This window comes from Phoxinus phoxinus (genome assembly GCF_949152265.1).
Source record: "Phoxinus phoxinus genome assembly, chromosome: 16".
Taxonomy (NCBI): Eukaryota; Metazoa; Chordata; class Actinopteri; order Cypriniformes; family Leuciscidae; genus Phoxinus; species Phoxinus phoxinus.
Window position 1 is genome coordinate 13,355,710 of NC_136891.1, and position 20,404 is coordinate 13,376,113.

The following is a 20,404-nucleotide window of genomic DNA, read 5'->3' on the forward strand; positions in this document are numbered from 1 at the left end:
CAAGAAGGCTCTTAACCCTCTAGTTCTCTACTGTAAAAATTGTACATTTGTTTTTTGTATCATTTTTTTCTTCATCGGAATGGTACGAAACTTGATAAAGGTTTTGGCACTTACTGTAAAAAAAAAAAAATCATGTACATGGTTCGAACAGAATATATGGTTCTGAAAAAAATAGTCACACATGTGTTCCTCGAAGTCAAAAATGAGCTCATTTGAAATGAATGGCCATGTTCAAGAAACGGCTGAAGATGCATATCTTCTATTCTATATCTATTATCTTATTTTTTTTTTTTTTTAAGTACACGATCTTCGTTAGATTAAACTGGGAAGGGTCATAGCACTTGCATATTGTTGTCCTATTGTTACTTTAACTGCTTCTATTGTTCTCATTTATAAGTTGCTTTGGATAAATGTGTCTGCTAAATTAATAAATTAAAATGTAAATGAATGGGTGACAGATGTCATCTAGTGGAAACTTTTGGTACTGCGGCCAAACAAAATCTGACTAAAAGCTAATTTTTTTGAGATATCAGGCTCAAATTTTGAACACAACTTGTTTCGATTTTCGGCTTTTTGACAGTTTTAGAGTAAAACATGTTTTTGAAAATATATATTTCACATAAAAAATTTCATAAAAAAAAACAACTATTTTTAAACTTTTTTTAAGTTAACTTCTTAAAACTTTTTTCACTTAAAGGGGCTATATGGAACTTTTCCCCCAAAATAAACGAAACAATAGCCTTTTTATTTTACCATTTATGACTCAAACATCTCCTGATGAGCATACCGACACCTTGTCTGCTCACAGTGGGTGCACCTATAAGCCTGTATCCTATTTTTCCTATTTTCTGTCGGGTCGGATTTTTCCCGGTGCTGTCTGCGGATGTGACGTCAAGCGCGTTCATGTTAAACGTTTCAGATCACTCAGAACACTTATCTCAAACAATATATGTATTTGACTGTTCTTACCTCTGTAAACATAATGTTGACCTGACCTCCTTGCAGCAGATGACTTGTGAAGTGTGCACGTACGAGCGAGCAGAAAGGAAGAGCAGTTCTGTTTTTTGGCCACAGGTGTCAGTCGCGAGTATAAATTTCAGAAAAACGCATATAGCCTCTTTAAGCAATAATCTGCCAAGTGTCGTCTTTGAAAAGAGATCAAACTTAAGTTTATGCTCTTAATCATTCAAGATTTACGACAGTTTATGTTGGAAATTAAATTTTCAGGTCTATGCTCAAAAAGTGACAAACATTTTTTTTATTCAGATTATAAATACAGCGTAAATATAATTTAGTACCATAAAATCCCCTAAAAAATACAAAATATTAAATAAAAAACATTAGCGACCTAAAATATAGTACATTCATTTTACTGAAATATATATATTTTTTATAGCACCATAGGGTCAAATCTTCCGTATCAGACTACCAAAGTGTTTCCTGTCCACGTGTGTAGCTTTGTTTTTCTTGCTTACCTCACAGGACGTCCCATCATACCCAGGTGGACACTGGCACACCTCCACCGCACGAGCCCGTGATCCGCTGCGAGAGTCTTCGTCCGCCACACTCATGCTCACACTGTCCAACCTGTGTGTGTGTGTGTGTGTGTGTGTGTGTGTGTGTGTGTGTGTGTGTGTGTGTGAGAGAGAGAGAGAGAGAGAGAGAGAGAGAGAGAGAGAGAGAGAGAGAGAGAGAGAGAGAGAGAGAGAGAGAGAGAGAGAGAGAGAGAGAACATGATCCAGTCACAACACTGTATATTGATATTAGGCCTGCCAATTGATTACGATGTTTAATCGTGATTAATCGCAGCATTTAGTTGCAGCTAAATGCATTAAGTTAATAACAGGCCTTGTGTAATAAACAGGTCCGATACAAACACAACAAGATGCTATGTAATATAATAATGTAATACAGAAGTTTCTTCACACAGCAGAGCTCTGCTGGTGTTCACAATAATATTACTGCTGTGTGAGTGTGAGATATTTATCCTGCTGAGAATATTGATACAATATTCTCCAGCCAGCGTTTTAATTTTAAGCTGCCAGCCAGCGCCAGCATTTTTGATCATATTCATGGAACTTTCATGGCCCTCAGAATATTTTGTTGAATGATGTAAACAGTGAAATATGTAAACAGTCAATATTTCAAAAGAGAACCATTTTATTCTAGCTTCATTCATTCTGTTTTTATCAACACTTAAATTTGGGTAACAAAAAAGAAAAAGAAAAACCTGAGAAAATCCCGTTTTTGCCGGATGGGATTCAGAGCGATGATGAAAACACAGATGGAGTAGACCGAGTCCATCAACACCCACAACACCTTACAGTCGTTTCCACTTCATGAGTCAACATTTAATTCATATTCATTAATTCAGGCAGTTTTGATTTATATGCTGTTTAATGTTGATGATCGCGTTATTTTACATTTGCGCAAGCATTCTTCTATCACTTGTTTCTGCTTCTTCTTCGCCAGTGTTTTGATCTGGAGATGCTGTGCTCTTTCAAATTATGTGTAACAGTGCCCCCTACAGCATAACAGGGAAAACACGGATTCCCGGAAAATCCCAATAGTTTCAGAATAACTCATCAATTGCAGGGGAAGAGTTACATTTCACTGTACCAATATTAAAAAATTACTTGACTGTAGTTAAACATCTCATCTGGGTGTGATTTATAAATAAACTGTGTAAAAGACACTTAAGCTGCGGCTCTGATAGGTTTAAATTAATGAATCTTGAATTAATCACGTGTTATTCTTTGGTCTGTATCCAAGTTTGTAGTCCAGTTTCTAAATCCTTATTTTTGCAGAAAAAGCCAGAAACATAAGGACTTACACTGCAGGCTCGAGTAGGTACAGTATATTAATGGCAGGAGTAATTATAGGACATTCATTAATTATAGGAAAATTTCTCATATTACTCATCCATATGTTGCTCCAAACACGGATGACTTTCTTTCTTCAGTGGAGCATAAAATGAGAGTTTTTAAGAACATGCTGGCCACATATAAGGAAAATTAATGAAGACCTGAGCTGTCAAGCTCCAAATCAAAATAATGAAGGAAAAAAAAAATATAAAGGTTGTCTGACTGACTGAAAAGACTGACTTTTAATGTCTTTACTGAAAGTCTTGACACCAACACATTTTATGTGTTACACTGCTGCTTTATCCCGCTCCTTTTCGAACATATTGTAATTATTGTTAAAATACTTTATAGATATTGTTTTTTTTTTCGGTATGTTGCAACATACATTGTATTTTATTTTATTCTTACATGTTTTGTTGTTCGAAATAAAGAACAAATAAAAATAAATAAATAAGAACTGACTTAAGAACTGACTGATAAGAAGAAAATCAGTGTGAATGATTTGTTTCTGAATCGAACTGGTCCAGTTTTCTCTAAAGTTAACATCGCCCTGGAGGGAAAGATGACCAGTCAAACAGGACTTTCATTTAGGTGATTTTGGGATACAATGCATCATATGACTTCAGAAGCCATGGAATATAGTTGGACGAATGACTTTATAATGATAGGTTAGGTTAGTTGGTTTTGATTAAACATTGTGATTCTGCATAAAACCTTAAACTTTGCTGTTGTCATGACGACCTGTATGCATCTTTCTGTTAATGAGAATCAATACGCAGCAGACACATTTAGATAAATAGTTTCCCCATGGTTGTGATTTGTGTGTGAATATATACACACAAAAAAATGTGTGGGTTGTTTTAACCCAATTTTGGGTCAAAAAAGGACAAAACCAAATATTGGGTTAAAAATGTTTATTTAAACATGTAACCCAATGGCTGGGATTATCCATATTTGACCCAAAGTTGGGTTGAAACAACCCAGCATTTTTTAGAGTGTAATTTTTCAATGCACCTTGTTATGTTGTATGGTGGCCTATGCTGTGTGTGTGTGTGTGTGTGTGTGTGTGTGTGTGTGTGTGTGTGTGTGTGTGTGTGTGTGTGTGTGTGTGTGTGTGTGTGTGTGTGTGAAGCACACAGAGGCAGCCTGCAGTAGTGAAGCACACCTGTAGATGGCGCTGTGTTCCTGAACGTCCGAGGCCCGGAGGAGCAGACGCTGAACTCTGTGGAGGACGGTGTGGAAGTCTCTCTTACTGACGGCCAGTCCTGAGGCGTGATGCTGAAATCTCTCCGGCAGGAGGTCTATCCTGCGCTCGGCCGAGGAGAACCGAGACCCTGCGAGCCTGTCAGTCAACCTCAACCCACCGCCCTGAAGAGGAGTGAGAGGAACACGTCAACCGTGTGTGTGTGTGCGCGCATATGTGAATGCGTGGAGAATAGGGTGATTTATAAAGAGGCATGCAATGTGCATAAAAAAATGAGAGATTGTTTTGATGGAAGGAGGAATATTTTCAGGAAATTATGTTTAATAAATTGTGAAAAATTGTGCGTGCGTGTGTGTGTGTGCATGTGCATTGATGCAATAACAGGTAATCCATATATCTCAGCTCTGGACTCATCCTAGAGCATTATGGGACACGATTCATTCAGCTCGTTTATTTACCACCCCACCACACTGACTGCTGGGAAAATCAGGCTTTATTGACATGCACATGCACAAACACACACACACCGCTAGAAGATTGAGGATTTATGGGAGCTGGACTCTCTATTTGCACAGAGTTAATGAGGTATGCACATGCAAAACAGGGCTTAACGAACAATAATTACCTGTCATACACACATGAGCATGGGAGCCACACACACACACACACACGCCTCAACACATGCAAACAGACACACACATGCAGCCTCGCATCACACTAACATTTCCTTCAAATCTACAAAGGACAGAAGATACACAATGTCAGCACAGAAACTGAACACACAAACGCACACACATGCTGGGTTTTCAGTTATATATATGGAGGAAAATTGGTCCGTCTTTCGGATCTTAGTAAACCTAGATTTTTTTCCGATGTTTTTCCTAAAATTCCATAAGATAATAAAAAAATAGACACCTTGCTGAAATACAATACAGTAAAAAGGTTATTGGAAGAAAATACTATTTAAGTCTTTCTATTTCAAAATGTCTTATTTGATGCAATGTTTTACTTGCAGTTCCTTTGTAATCATTTGTAAAATTTTCTTGCAATATCCGAGTTAAAATGTTTTCCAAGTAAATTCTACACAATTTATTTTCAGTGTGTACAATATACAACTATACAAAAAATATGAATAGCAAATGTTTGTCTTTTTTTTCTACTTTTCACCATATGATCCCACTAAAAATGTTATAGTTATATAAAAAAAGATATCTCATATTTGTCATAATATATCAAGCGCATTACAGGTGTTTGAGGTTTGAAGCTTTACTCTGCAGGACAGTCACACTGGTTTACATGTAGTTGAGACTTAAAGAAAAAAATCTTTAACGGTATGAATAAACCAAATATTATGAGAGTGCTTTTCAGTGGAGACTAAATAGAGAAGAATACGACTTGCTTCGGCTGAGCTGAGCCGACACAAATTAAACAAATTCTTGCTTGCACGCAAACAGGTGTGTGAACGCATACTCAAGCACACATTTCTGCCTCGTGAAAAGGTTCGCACAAACATAAACACAGCTGCGCGCGACACCAGCACACACAAATGCACGTATACAAACACACTCACAGACATAAACAGCTTCAGTCTAGCTACACATCTACACTATAATTCTGACCAATTGTAGACAAAACAAAGACGACCACTCTGGACGTCCACATGACTCAACAGATGAGCCGAAGTGTTGGTAAATGGCATGATTGTTGGGCCGAGCTCAGGTAATGGGATCTCGGAGTAAAGCTGAGGTCATTTAGTGTCTAACACAGTTACAGCACAAACCCTGTGGCTCTGACTCTCGTGAGTGCTGCGTGTCAAATCATCCAAAGGCCACATTAAATATTGTAATGCCTACTTTTATGTTAGAACATATTCTTGACAAAAATACATTCATTTGATATGCTGTTGGCATATAACAATGTCTTGATTCTAGGGGTGTAACGATACCCTCATGTCACGATTCGATACATATCATAAAACTGAACTCACGATAACATATTATTGTGATACTTCAAGACATTTGATAAAAAGTTAACAAACATGTACTGTTGATTAAAATGCTAAATTACATAGTGTGTGGAAATGAATAGGTTTGGACTGGAAACCCAAAGCACAGGACAATAGATACACCAGAATAACAATATTCATGATTCTGAAGATGAAAATACAGAATTATTTTAGACGAATATGCTAGCACTCTGTCACTGACTAGATATATTTAAAGTAATGTAGGCCACTTGGCATTATCAGGACCCACAAATATTCCCCCATTGCTGTATTATACAGTATATTAAAAATGAGTAGTTTAATATAGAAAAACTAAAACTAAAAAATTTTCTCACACAGTAATTTTCATTCCCTTTCAAGGGAACTCGCGCTGCGTCGAGGTGACGCTGTGGGAATGCTCTGCGTGATTGCGTCGTGAAGCACTTGTGAAATCAGCCCAATGGCGTATAGGCGGGTGACGCTCTGTGTGAAAGTTGTTGTTTGCTCTGCTTACCAGTACAGTGCTTTGTGTCTTCGCTTAAAGCCAGCCATGACAGAACATGACATTTTGCATGTGAACTTGAGAAATTGTAACCCCAGGATTGCTAGCATACTGAGGAGAACTGTGGGGACAATAGATGGGCAGGTGACTATTTCAGTCACAACACCGCAATCAGAGGAGGACGCGCTGAAACTGCGCATGCACTTTCTCTCTCGCGTGCTCATCTAATTACGATCACAACACAGCAAGCAGCCAAAGCACACGGCACGCAAATTATATATATGTATAGCCTATATAGTTTTTCCCAGTTACAAACCCGACCCGAACCCGAGGCTATTCATTAAACATTAACCCGAACCTGACCCGAAACCCGTGAGTTTTTCGGGACCCGTCGGGCTTGGGTCAGGTAGCAGACATGGCACATGGCACTCTAGGGTACATGCCACATCTTGTTTTGGTCATGTCTCATGTCTCTGTCATGTTTCCTGTTGTCATGTGATCCCGTTATAGTCATGTGATCCTGCCATGTGTTCCCTTGTCTTATGTGTCATGTTGGTAAGCGTCAAGTCCATGTTTTTGTTTTGAGTTTCCCGCCACGCCTTTGTTTTATGTTTGATCTTGTTTTTGAATACTAATAAACGGCACTTGGGTTCTACAACTTGGCTTCAGTGGACATACGTTACAGTACATCTTTTACTTTTTGATTTTTTGTTTCTACAGTCAAATTTGTTAGCATGTAACCATTTAGATTAAAAATCATTTCATTAACTTCTGACCAAAATTTGACCTAAAGAGGAGGCCAAGTGAACATTGTCAGACAAGTTTTTGATGAAATAGTTGGAGGGAAAAATTCTGTTTAGTTTTGAGGCCTAAAGGGAAAGTCTGCCTGCATATTTCACAATGAACCACAACCGCGAAGAGTTTAAAGAAACCTTTTTATTTCACTTGATCCTATCAAATCCAGTGTGAATGCATTTGCGATTGGACATACGTACCTCTATGATGACATCAGGAGCGCTGATGATTTGAACCGGGTCGTCTTTGCTTTCTGTGTCATAAGAGACCGTATACACCAGCATGCCTCCATATGCCAAGAGCTGCAGACGCAAACACACACAAACAGGAGCAAGGGTCAGCAAACGTGTCTGTTTTCAAGAAAAGGTCGAAAACAAGTTTCAACACGCAGTGATTATTGATGAAGCCACACACACACATCTCTCCCCTCGCTGAACAAAGTAGAGTGCATTCTCCTCTCCAGGTTTTTCGCTGTTATTGGGTAACGTTACGCTGCAGGGCAAATCAGTACAGTTAAATCAGTCCAGCACACTGAGGGATGAGCTGAAGCTTCACTGGGGAGAACAACACTTCTCCATGTGTTTTTGCATCCAATCCTGGCTTTTTATTCACACACGCGCCCCCACACACACACATACTCCTACGCGCTCCTACACTTCAACGGAAAATAAATCTCCTCAGCTTCGGCTGGGTTTACTGCGGTGCCCTGCGAGTAGAGGTCAGAGCTCATCTCTCCAACACACCCCAGACTCATACGGCATTCACATCGAATGCTACTCAAAGCCAACATCAAAATGTCTTGCTTGTTCCACTTTTATATGTTCTGACTGCTCATGTCTAAAGCAACGAGGGGAGACGTTTGTCTCCAGACCAACACGTGAAAAAACGATTGATTTTTCAGCACTGCGGCTGTCCGGCCCGCTAGAAATGACATTTGGCCAAAATCAATAGGCACAATAAGAAATTAGGATATTTTTGCTTACACAAAATGAAGCCTATTTAAGGACCATTAAGATTTTTCAGCATCTTGACATTATTTTCATGGCAGTTACGTCTATTTCCCACCAAATTCTCTAGGATTGCCGTAATGCAAGTAATGTATGATATATACACTACTGTTCAAAATGCAGCCTTGGTGAGCAGAAAAGACTTCTTTCAAAAACATTAAATAAATCTTACCGTCCACAAACATTTGAACAGTAGTGTATTGCATTATATTATATTGGGGAAAATCTGCTTAATTGTTTAAAAAAATTATGTCAGGAAACTTCATGTTCCTTAAATGAGGTTTCATTCTGTGTGTATATACAATATATATATATTTTATATAATTTTATATATATATATATATATATATATATATATATATATATATATATATATATATATATATATATATATATATATATAAATTATGTTTCCTGTTATCAGTCGGCCTCTTTGACATCATGGCAATCTCTTCAGCTCGATCAGTAATGAGTGTTCAAGAATCACTTCATTCTGAGCAGCAAAAGTGAATAATGCTCGGGTCAACAGAGTCATTAGTTTAGTTAGCTGAGGTCAGTTAAAAACACTGAGTATTATTTCACGAAAATGCAGTCATTTAATGGGAATGTAATAATAGCTTCCTCTTGCCATTAAGTCTAGTGAAGTTGTTGCATTGGCAAAAAGTACTGTGTTAGTCCCATGGTAAAATGATGATGTAGGATAAAAATGCTATGCTACTTAGGCTATTATTCAGAGGTACTTCAAAGAACACCATGCTACTAATATGCTACATAGTAAAAAAAAAAAAAGGTACTGCCATCGTACCAAATTCAAAAAACATTGGCACTTCTTTATTGTTAGTGTTCTTTTAGTAGACTTAAAAAAAAATTAAAACCCCAAAACTACGACTGAGCATGCATGCAGACGTAGCCTCAATGGGAAAAATAAAAAGAGAGAGTGAGAGTGGAAATTAGAGCATCCCCGCCGGCACATCTTACAGGAAATGAGAAACAGGCCATCAGTCCGGCACCTTAAACCTAAAGACAAGCGACTCTGCCCTCCAACCTCTGCTGTGACCCCTCTCTCTCCATGAAATCAACCCCGCTACGCCCTGCTCACCCCTGCGTCTCAGCCCGTTTATTTTAATATCAAGCAGAATGAGCCTGATAAGGACCAGAGCCCACCTACAGAGACACAAACAAGCACAGCTCCACAAACCGAGTTTGGTTTGTTTGTGTTGTGCTTGTGACATCTAGTTCAAAAGGAAACACACATCTGGAGAGCACTGAGATACAATCAGAGAGTGCAGGAAAAAAGAGCCAGCACATAAACACACACACAGAGAGAGTAACTAATACCATGTGTGAACGCCAATGACCAGTAAAAGTGTAGGCAAATATGTTGAGACTATAGACAGACGGAGAAGCCGTCAGGAAGCAGCAGAAAACCAGTGAAGAGAAGATTTGTAACATGTTTGTGTGTGTGATTGTAATGATGGCATTGCGTTCACACTGCTAGAACTGCTGTTGTCAAGCTGATGCCATACAGAGCCAATGTTCACAATATTACACAACCTGTTTTTGAAATTGTTTCTACATAATAAAAATACTAACAGAATGGTGCTATGCAACAAAAATAACATTCAGCTATGGAAGCTGTGAAGTGACGTCAAAGACGTTGCGATATAAAGCAGCGATATATACTGTATACAGCAAATCTCAACTGCTTGGTTATTTATATTCACAAAAAGCACAGCTGTTGATATAAGTGTGTCCAACTTTATCTGCATACATACAGAACACTCGTATCTCAACTGATGGATTGTTTTTATCATAACTGTATTATCACCCAGCTCTAATCTGACAAGGAATTATTAGAATGATCATATTTATAAATCATTAAGATATGAATACTGTATATTATAAACATTAACATCAACAACAGTTCCATTCCTCAAATTTGATAAGTGAAGCATTGGTCCAAGAGCACTGGCGTTATGAATGAGTCTAAACTGCTCCTTCAAATGTTTTGTTTCGTTTCAGGAAAGAAAAAGATGGCTGTCTTTATGAACGAGTCATCTGCATTATTCACTCAACCACTTTGTTTAAAAACAGAATTATAAAACAGCTATTGAGTGTTGCCTTGTGCTGGATCTGCTGTGTCTCTGTTTGGTGGAGCAAAAAAGGCAAAATAACTGACAATATTGCCACTAAAATGCAAGTTACTCAATATTAACTTATTGAACTGTTGTTTAACAGGAACATCACACTCACAATCTGGTCTGAATGTCAGCATTGATTACCTTTATACAACAGTTAGTTATGGTTCTTGAATCTGATTGGCTGAGACCCATCCCGCTCTGCAATTCCCTTTCGAACGGTCACTTCGTATTGCGTAGCTATACGCAGTGTGGAAACTCATTTCCTCAGATTATTGAAGCTTAAAATGTAAAGCACATTGCAGCTGCACAGCTAGGATGTGAGACTGGCTCAACCATTGGCTGTGCTGCAGCAACTGCACATCCAATGGCCAAGGCGTCTCCAATGGCGAGCCCGCCAACAGGGCGTGGCAGAACCTATAAAATGAGCCCGATTTCGGCATTATAGCAGGTTAAAATCGACTGAAGCGACAAACTTGCCATGTTACTATAGTGTGGCAGGCTACGCATTACTCGTTCCCTATCTCAGGGAACTGAGGTTACGTTAGTAACCGAGTAGTTTTCTACTAATATCACACGGAAACTGTTTCACAATTTGTATCACAATTTGTTTCTGCCGGATCTATAATGGCAGCATTTCTCACAGCGTAACACTATAATTTTACAAATATTACTGTTATTGTGTCAGCAATGTAGTTTTAGGATTTTGTTTTAGCGGAGAATGTAGTTGTTTACACCTGAAATATGCAATTTATATATATACTGTGTTCCAAGTAATTATGCAAGTGACATATATTGTTATATTGTTATATATTGTTATATTGTTTATTTATTTCTCTTTTTCGTTACATCTATAATAAAAAATCAGTTTGAATGTCTGCTGAGGAAAGTGTGCTGAGGATACTTTGTCTTAGTCTCCTTTTAACAGTTAATGGGATTTCCCATGACAGAGCTAGCCAATGCATTTGTCGGTTGTGTCTTAAAAGTTGTTTAAAAAATGTTTAAAGTAAAAATAATAACCGTAATAAATAATACAAATATATCTCAATAATATATCTTTATTTTATTATTAAAAATAAAATAATATATCTCATATAATATATACGTTTTTAAAATATAATATAATATATATATATATATTATAATAAAAAAAAAATATATATATATATATAGTTTAACCACTATCTACATAAAAGCCAGTGGTAAATTCCCGAAGGACTGGTTGAGATGAAGCTGTTCTCGACAGGTACATGAACACTGAACGCCTGCTGATGGCCTGGAGCTCAAAAACTTGTTAAAAAGTTTTCAAAAAGACTTTATGTTTATATTCAAGTCACATATTTCAGCTCTAAACAACTACATTCTCACCTAAAAAACTCCTAAAACTCCATTTGGTGACACAATAACAGTAGTATTTGTAGATTATGGTGGGTTACGCTGTGAGAAATGTTACCAGATCCAGTAGATATTGAAGGACCAGAAGTAACTGTTGTATAAAGAGCCATTTCGCATGACTACAAGTGTTACATTGCTCATAGCTGATTCACAACTGTGCAGATATTTGCTACAAAATAACTCTCGCCGGTGTGGTATTGCTTCAATATAACACAACCTGAACACTGCAATGATCAGTCCAGGACCAGAACTTTTTATAGGTTCTATAAAGTACCTTTCCAGGCCATGCCAAGATATTAAAACTTATATAACAAACCCATTGTGTGATCTCATTTAATCGCAAAATAGCTTTGGGGGCGTTTACATGTGTCATTGTCTGAAACCACACCAAAAATCTGATTTTAAGGAATATTATATGTCAAAATTATTTTTCAATATGGGATATCAAAACTGAAAGTTACAACAAAGTTTGAGCTAACAATACGCATAAATTAATGTCCAAGAAAATAATGGGTTTTTTTCTTCACAATTGCACATAATCTCCATCGCACCATGTGAAACACCAATCTATGTGTGAAATTTGTGAGCGAATGTTGTAAAGACCCACAATTTCCAGGTAATGTGCACTTTCTCCACAGCAATTTAAACTCTCTCAATGGAAAAAAACGTCTGAAACTCTCTGTAGGGGGAAGTATGAGCTGATCGCTAATTTAACACTATCTTACCAAAAGAAAGCTGTTGCCATAGAGATAAACTGTATTACCAGACACCTAGCCAAATATGTGGTCAATGTAAAGAGCGAATTCATATGGATCCAGCATTCAAGACAATATAACTTCACATAACCACTAAAATGTCTACAAATATGTCTCGTGTGTTTAAGCGTGACGTGCATGTCAATCTAAATCTACTCTGACAGTCTATTTAAGGAAAGCATTAAATGTTCCAGTGTCAAGCAAATAAACAGACTCAAAAGCCATAAAAACTAAAGTGATCAGTCTTATAAAAGTGTCTGCATTACTGCAAATATAACAGCGAATCTGTGTGTCTGGGTCATATTACACCACAAAAGCAAAGGGAAAAATAACAAGTTATATATTTTGCATAAAGAATATGAAGTCCATTTTTAGGACGATTATGTGTTCTTTTTTACTTTTTTTTTTTTACTTTTTCTTTATAGTAATGTGAATTTGGTGGACAATTAATTAATGAAAATAATGTCACAATGCAAATCACTTAATGTGCCTAAAAAAATACACGTTAGGATAATTATTAATGTTTTCTGGGTGAAATATAACCAGTGCATGATCCGTCAGGGTGTCAAGAGATTCATCCAGAAACCCTTTGTTAACACATGTAACCGACTCTAAGTGCATCAGTGACGCACAACCTGATGAATCCTTCATTGAAAACTTTCAAAGTCAATTAAATGTACAGCCTAATATACCTGGATATGAAAAGCCTTTTAGATGAATGCTGACAGTGGCTTTAAAGTCAGACTAATGGCATCATTAGCAGTGGAGAGAGTTCAGAGGTCAAAGAACATCCGCAGTTTAACAGCTTCCCAAACCACACATCTGAATATTCAGGAAAATCATATGCATATTCATCTTGTTCACTGTCTTGTCAAGTTCACAAGTGTGTGTGTGTGTGTGTGTGTGTGTGTGTGTGTGTGTGTTTCTGGGGAAAAATTCGAAAGAGAGCTAAAGCTGACAAAAACTCCCAAAACCTCCATTTGGGGATGCCCTGATTTGTATATATATATATATATATATATATATATATATATATATATGATTTGATGTTTAGGCTTTGTTCATGATTATTCTAATGCTCAATAATGACTGATTATCAGCACTGCAGTGAGTTACATGTGTGGGAAAGAGCATATGAATTGGTGTTGACCGCATTTACAGTGCTATCCTAGTCTTTATTCCAAAAATAAAATTCCTTCCATAAAATGCAGGTTACAGTATGGTTGAGGATTAGTTAATTGCTTGAGGTGCGTCTTCAGCTGTGTTTTTTAAAGGTCTCAGCACATCCATCAGCGCATGTTTACACAGGAATAAAACACTTCCAGTGTAAATGTCCCGTTATTCACATCACAGCACTAGTTGAAGTTTCCCAAAGATTAATACAATTTTAGTTTCAATTTTGGCTTCCAGTGATTGTTAAAACACCATTATAAAACAATTATTGTGCCACATTATATTCCTTTAATTTAAAGCAGTGCGCTTTTGCTGAAGCCAAAATTTAAAGGTGCAGTTTGTAGTTTCTTGACACTTGTGGCACGGAGCAGAATTGCACAAATAATCTCATATTTTGCAAACGTCCCTCTCGCGCATCAAGCCACCCCCAAATCAAACATAACAAACACAGCTCTTACGGGTGTTTGTAAAGGAATGTCTCAACGGGTAAAATTAGGCAACTTTCAATAAAAGCTCCAACATAATTAGGAATACTTTTAGCTATGTGTCATGTGTTTTTCTGAACGGGTGCATGGTGATGTATTGAAACTTGTTCGCTTTGATGTGCTCATGACCTGTTTCATCTTTGAAGGTCTAAATGCAGTACATTTTGGCTTGCACCTCTGTAATCAAAGCTGAATGTCTTTTCCCATGTTTTCCCAGTCATGGTCACACACCGGCTAAACACCCTCTGATGTATATCACTGTCTGTAATAAAATGAAGGTGTTTCTCAGACAGATCAGTACTGTATTCATCTGATATAATATTTCATACTGCCATTATGTGCATCTTTAAAGTCCCTGGTTGTCTCTCTCTCTCCCCCTGCAGACAGTAAAGTTAAATCAAGGGCAAATGAAAAGCTAAATGAGCCTGTAACATAACGATCATAAATTATGTCTGTATTATGGTCATGTGACGGACATCATTACAGCACATTATCAGCAGATTAATACTAACTCACACACACACACACACACACACACACACACACACACACACACACACACACACACACACACACACACACATTAGGATTTCATGTTTTATGGGGACTCTCCATTAGACATAATGGTTTTTATACTGTACAAACTGTATATTCTCTCCCCTTACACTAACCCGACCCCTAAACCTACCCATCACACACACACACACACACACACACACACACACTAATCCGACCCTTTCCTTACCCCTCACACAAAACTTTCTGCATTTTTACAAGCGCAAAAACACAAACACACACACCAGACTCACCTTCTTGTGCAGGTAAGCAGACGGGGCGCTCCAGTAGTAGGGTGCTGTCAGGTGAGTCTGAGCATCTGATTGGCTCACTGTGAGCTGGTGGGCCGTCTCTCTGCTAGGCTCCGCCCACACAAGCCCCTCCCCATCCGCTCCAGTCAGATACCATCCAGACATATCCATCACCTACAGACAAACACACCAAAACACACAGATTTATGAGACTGTTGTGAATGCAGTGTAGAGATTAGGACAATAATGATATGGAAAAATCTTATGTCATATGCAAATTAAAAAATATATGTTTAATCATTTCAGCAGACGGTCCAGCAACTTTATTTAATCTCTTTTGGCATTTCATAACTTTATGACAAAGTATCCCATTAAGAAATGAATTATTCTGGTGTTAACAGATGAATTGGAACTACAATTTCAGGAGTTCTTATTAGTAACATAAACCAGCAAAAACAATGTCAATAGTGATTTTACATTAATTAAATAATCAATAGTTGGTGTCACTGTGTATTGATACAATATCATGAATACTGAAGTGGTATATTGTATTGATTTGACCCTTGACCTGAAAAGAACTGTTTACAATATTAATATTTTTAGGTTAATTAAATCTTATAATAATAATGACTATTGATGTAAATGTCATATGTATGTATATGTGTAGTCAGAACGTCAGTGTCCTGCAGTTTTGTACTTCATCTATTGTTCTAACTCTTGAACAATCATTACGCAGACAGTTCCCTGAGAAGGGAACTAGACGCTGCGTCGATGACGTCACTTCGGAGAATCCCTTCAGTGTTAGTGCTCCTGAAGTCACATGTGCAACTTAATCCAATCTTTATTGGTGCAACGTCATCCTGTGGCGCGTGCGAATGCGAAAGCTATAAAGGAGCCGGCATCACAGCTGTTGTCAGCTTTCTGACCTTCAGTAAGGGCTCTATGTCTGTCTGAGTCTTATTTGGAGTTGTCTGTCCCATAGAAAACATAAACTATATTAAAAGAAATGACGAGTGAACAGCAAAACTACAGAAAGTGTGTTCATCCCTGTCCTCGTTATATTCCGGATGGGGATCCACATAATCTGTGTGTGAGGTTTTTGGGAGCAGTGTATGCTCGCTCAGCCCTCGAGGGGGTTGATTGCGAGCATTGCAAGTGTTTTTTTCAGGTTGAACATTGAATGGCTGGCCGAGAAGTAAGCTAGATGACCACAACCTCCGGGGTTTACCGTTCTTACAGGATCTCCATACTGAGGTGTCGAGATCCTGGAATAAACTATATTCAGCAAAGTTATCTAGTCCCACTGTACATCACTATGCATCCATAGTGGGAGAAAGAGAGAACAGTTATGGTGTTATGCCCAAAATAGAGGAGACATTGTCAGCTTATTTATCATATGACGCTGCGTCCTCATTAAAAGCCCAGACATTGCCCTCCAAACCATGCCACTTTACATCTTCTTTGGTAGGCCGACCTGCTAGGAGGTTTAGACGAGGGGGAAAGAATTAACTCAGAAGACATCAAAGAGTTAAGAAGAGCCACCGAATTGTCTCTCCGCGCAACCAATGAGATGGCCCGTGCTTTCGGCCGCTCCATGGCAGCCCTGGCAACGATGGAGAGATATCTATGGTTAAACCTGTCTGGCATCAAAGAGAGAGACAGATCGTTTCTCCTAGATGCCCCGCTTGCGCCTTCTGGTCTCTTCCGCGACGCTGTCAGCTCGGTCGTCGAGATATTTCAGGAGGCAAAGAAGCAAGCTGCAGCATTTAAAAAGTTTATACCCCGTCGCCATAAATCCCATGGAGCTGCTGCCAAGGGGCAGCCCCAGCCATGTACGTCTGGCTCCTCGTACAGGCAGACACAGAGAGCGAGTGTTGCTAGTCAAGCCCCTCCACAACTATCTCAGGGCTCGAGGCAGCACTCTCAATCGAAGCCCGCAAGCCAGAAAACTGATTTGAGGACCGTTATTCTGACGAAACAGGCTTCAGGAAAGAGTTCCTGATGGTCAGACTAGGCCTCTGAGGGTACCCCCTCCACGGAGTCCTCAGGAAATCGATTTGTTAACCCCACCGCCTCGGGGCATATCGATTACCAACGAACCTAATCCTTGACTTCCGCCAATCAATATAACGTCACGGAGAGTTCGTTCTTCATAGAGAGACATATATAAAATTCCATTCGGTTAGTTCCTGCTGGGAATTCAGGACACTGAAGTTGTTCTTCAAAATACACAGAATACCAGCCTCGAGAGTTTTGTTGGTTTCGTTAGTACATTTCTTAAAAGATCTCATTCCTCCCGCAGAGAGAAACTCCGGGTTCTAAAGCCGGTACTTTATAGTTCCGAAAAAGGATTGGAGGGTTACGTTCCATTATAGATCTTCGTCAACTGAACCAATCTCTGAGGAGATTTAAGTTCAAAATGCTGATGATCCCTCTCATCGTGAGCCAAATCAAGTCCGAGGACTGGTTTGTTCCGATAGATCTAAAAGATGTGTATTTCCACATCTCCATCCTACCGGAACACAGGATGTTCCTGAGGTTCACTTTCAGGGGCGAAGTGTACCTTTATCGGGTTCTTCGATTTGGCCTAGCACTATGCCCACGCACCTTCACGAAATGTATGGACACAGCCCTGGCACCACTCTTAACTATATAGACAACTGGTTAATACTAGCACAGTCTCAGGAAATGGCAACACGGCATTGAGATGTCCTGCTCAACCACATGAGGTGTTTAGGGCTGAGGCTCAATGCGAAAAAGAGCATGCTCACTCCTATCCAATGGTCGACATATTTAGGAGTAGTGTGGGACTCGGTCACGATACGGACACAATTGTCTCCTGCACATATCGAGTCGATTCTGGCCATGGTGTCCAGGATAAAGCAAGGCCAACGCATCACTGTAAAACAGTTCCAGAGACTGTTAGGGCTCATAGCAGCAGCGTCCAACGTGATACCCTTTGGCCTGCTACACATGAGACAATTACAGTGGTGGCTCAGAACCAAAGGGTTTTTCCAGAGGGGCAACCCATTTCGCATGGTCAAGGTTATGCGCAGGTGCTTTCGTTCCCTGATCATTTGGAAGAAATCTAGGTTCCTAGCCCACTGCCCTGTGTTAGAAGCACAGTGTCAGCGCAAGATACTGTCAACAGATGTGGCCTGCATAGGGTGGGGGGCGGTGATGGAAGGCCGGTCGACCCAGTGTCCGTGGAAAGAACATCATCTACCTTTCCCCCTCTACACTTAAGGTGCATGTGGAGGCAGTGGCTGCCTTTCATGCACCGCTGGATGGCGGCTCACAGGAAAGGCATCATCTTATTACAAGCAGACTGAACGGCTACAGCTACCAAGCAGACTGAAAGCAGGTAGATTGTTGAAGCTATTTATATGGCTTGTGAGGTGAGCGGGCTGCCCTCACCGCTGTCAATTAGAACTCATTCCACTCCAAGCATGGCATCTTCAAGAGCACTGTAGTCGGGAGCATCCCTCCAAGATGTATGTGATGCGGCGGGGTGGTCCTCGCCACATACCTTTGTTAGATTTTACAGCTTGGACCTTCCAGAGACCCCAAGCACTCATGTCCTGAGCTGTGCCTCATTTCACAATGGAACAGACTTTCGTCAGCAAGGTGAAGTGGGCATATCGTTCCCCAAAGTGTAGTCATCGACGCAGCGTGAGTTCCCTCGAAAGGGAAGGTCTAAGGTTACCCATGTAACCATGGTTCCCTGAGAAGGGAACGAGACACTGCATCCCTTTGCCATGCTTCCTACACACCTGGGAGTGGCTTGCTTCAGCCGATCAGAAACCTGACAACAGCTGTTATGCCGGCTACTTTAAAGCTTCCGCATTTGCACGCGTCACAGGATGATGTTGCACCAATTAAGATTGGACTAAGTTGCACAAGTGACTTAAGGAGCGCTGACGCTGAAGGGATTCCCCGAAGTGTCGTCATCGACACAGCGTCTAGTTCCCTTCTCAGGGAACCAGGGTTACATGGGTAACCTGAGACGTTATATCGAGAAATTGAGAGGCTACATTAAATATTTGCACATACAATTCATGGAATTATTGTGTATTTTAAGATGTTTTATCTTTATTTTGTATTTTCAGCTACGCTTGACAGATGGTATGTAGTCTAATTTTCTTTTTCATTACTTAAATGTACTGGAATAAAAGATTTAACTTCCAACTGCATCTGTTCCTGGATAAATTTAGCAGTTATTGATTTCATGTCATTGTCACTTTATTTCAAACCTTATTAGCACATAATGCCCTCATTATAAAGAGAACATTATTGACTGTTTCTCTTTTTCTCTATCCGCTTTCCATTTGGAAAAGACATTGAGAAATGCCTGAGCTTGGTATATATTTGGAATAAGAGCTGAAAGACACAATCACACATGACTTTGTGAGATTCACCCATTTAAAATGGTACACTGCAAAGCACTGTTATGTGTATAAACCTGATAAAAATATATACATTTTCTCTATTATAGGCCCTGATGATTTCTTATTTCAATGTAGTTTAGCATCACATTTCTGAGTAAGACAGACTATGTGTCATTAGACAGTTTCATGAATGTCTTTAGCCACTATAGATTCATTAAGATTAAAGCCACAGAACACACACACACGCACACACAACACTCTTTCACACATGCATGGGCAGCGTATGGACAGTTTGAACGCACACACACAACAGGCCGTAATTAAAGCAAGCAGAGCTCTGAAAATACAACTCAAGGTCAGCTTAATTGTACAGACAGATGCTGGTAGCCATCTCTCTCTCTCTCACACACACACACACACACACACACACACACACACACACAGATGCAAAAAGTGGCCCATACACTATTAACCTTTCAGCCTTCATAACACTCTTCCCTTTAGTGCAAAGACTGCGCTTATGACAGTTCGCTTTTAAACGTGATGACCAGCAACTTTTTATTCACTCATTAAACTGGAAAATATGTGAATGTGAATGGCCTGTGTGTGTGTGTGTGTGTGTGTGTGTGTGTGTGTGTGTGTGTGTGTGTGTGTGTGTGTGTGTGTGTGTGTGTGTGTGTGTGTGTGTGTGTGTGTGTGTGTGTGTGTGTGTGTGTAAGAACAGCCATTACTGCTTAATAAGACAATCCCACTAGCCAAGCAGAGATTTGAGATAGTGTAACTAATGAGAAACGAGACCCCTCTCTCTCTCTCTCTCTCTCTCTTTCTCTCTTTCTCTCTCTCTCTCTCTCTCTCTCTCTCACACACACACACACACACACACACACACACACACACACACACACACA

At 39.3% G+C, this 20,404-nt stretch overlaps 1 protein-coding gene across 6 annotated transcripts in view; it reads right to left on the reverse strand.

Annotated features, from left to right (window-relative positions):
- Positions 1-20,404, reverse strand: part of lama2 (laminin, alpha 2) — a 241,973-nt gene that overhangs the window by 129,103 nt on the left and 92,466 nt on the right. For 3 of the 6 annotated variants that reach the window (XM_079639032.1, XM_079639030.1, XM_079639029.1), the window contains exons 12-15: positions 15,112-15,282; positions 7,550-7,651; positions 4,030-4,232; positions 1,476-1,587 (exon numbers count right to left, since the gene is read on the reverse strand). In XM_079639032.1, coding sequence (XP_079495158.1) covers positions 1,476-1,587; positions 4,030-4,232; positions 7,550-7,651; positions 15,112-15,282 — 588 coding nt within the window. Of the gene's footprint in view, positions 1-1,475; positions 1,588-4,029; positions 4,233-7,549; positions 7,652-15,102; positions 15,283-20,404 lie in introns of all 6 variants that reach the window. The other 3 variants (XM_079639033.1, XM_079639028.1, XM_079639031.1) reach the window with 1 other exon arrangement.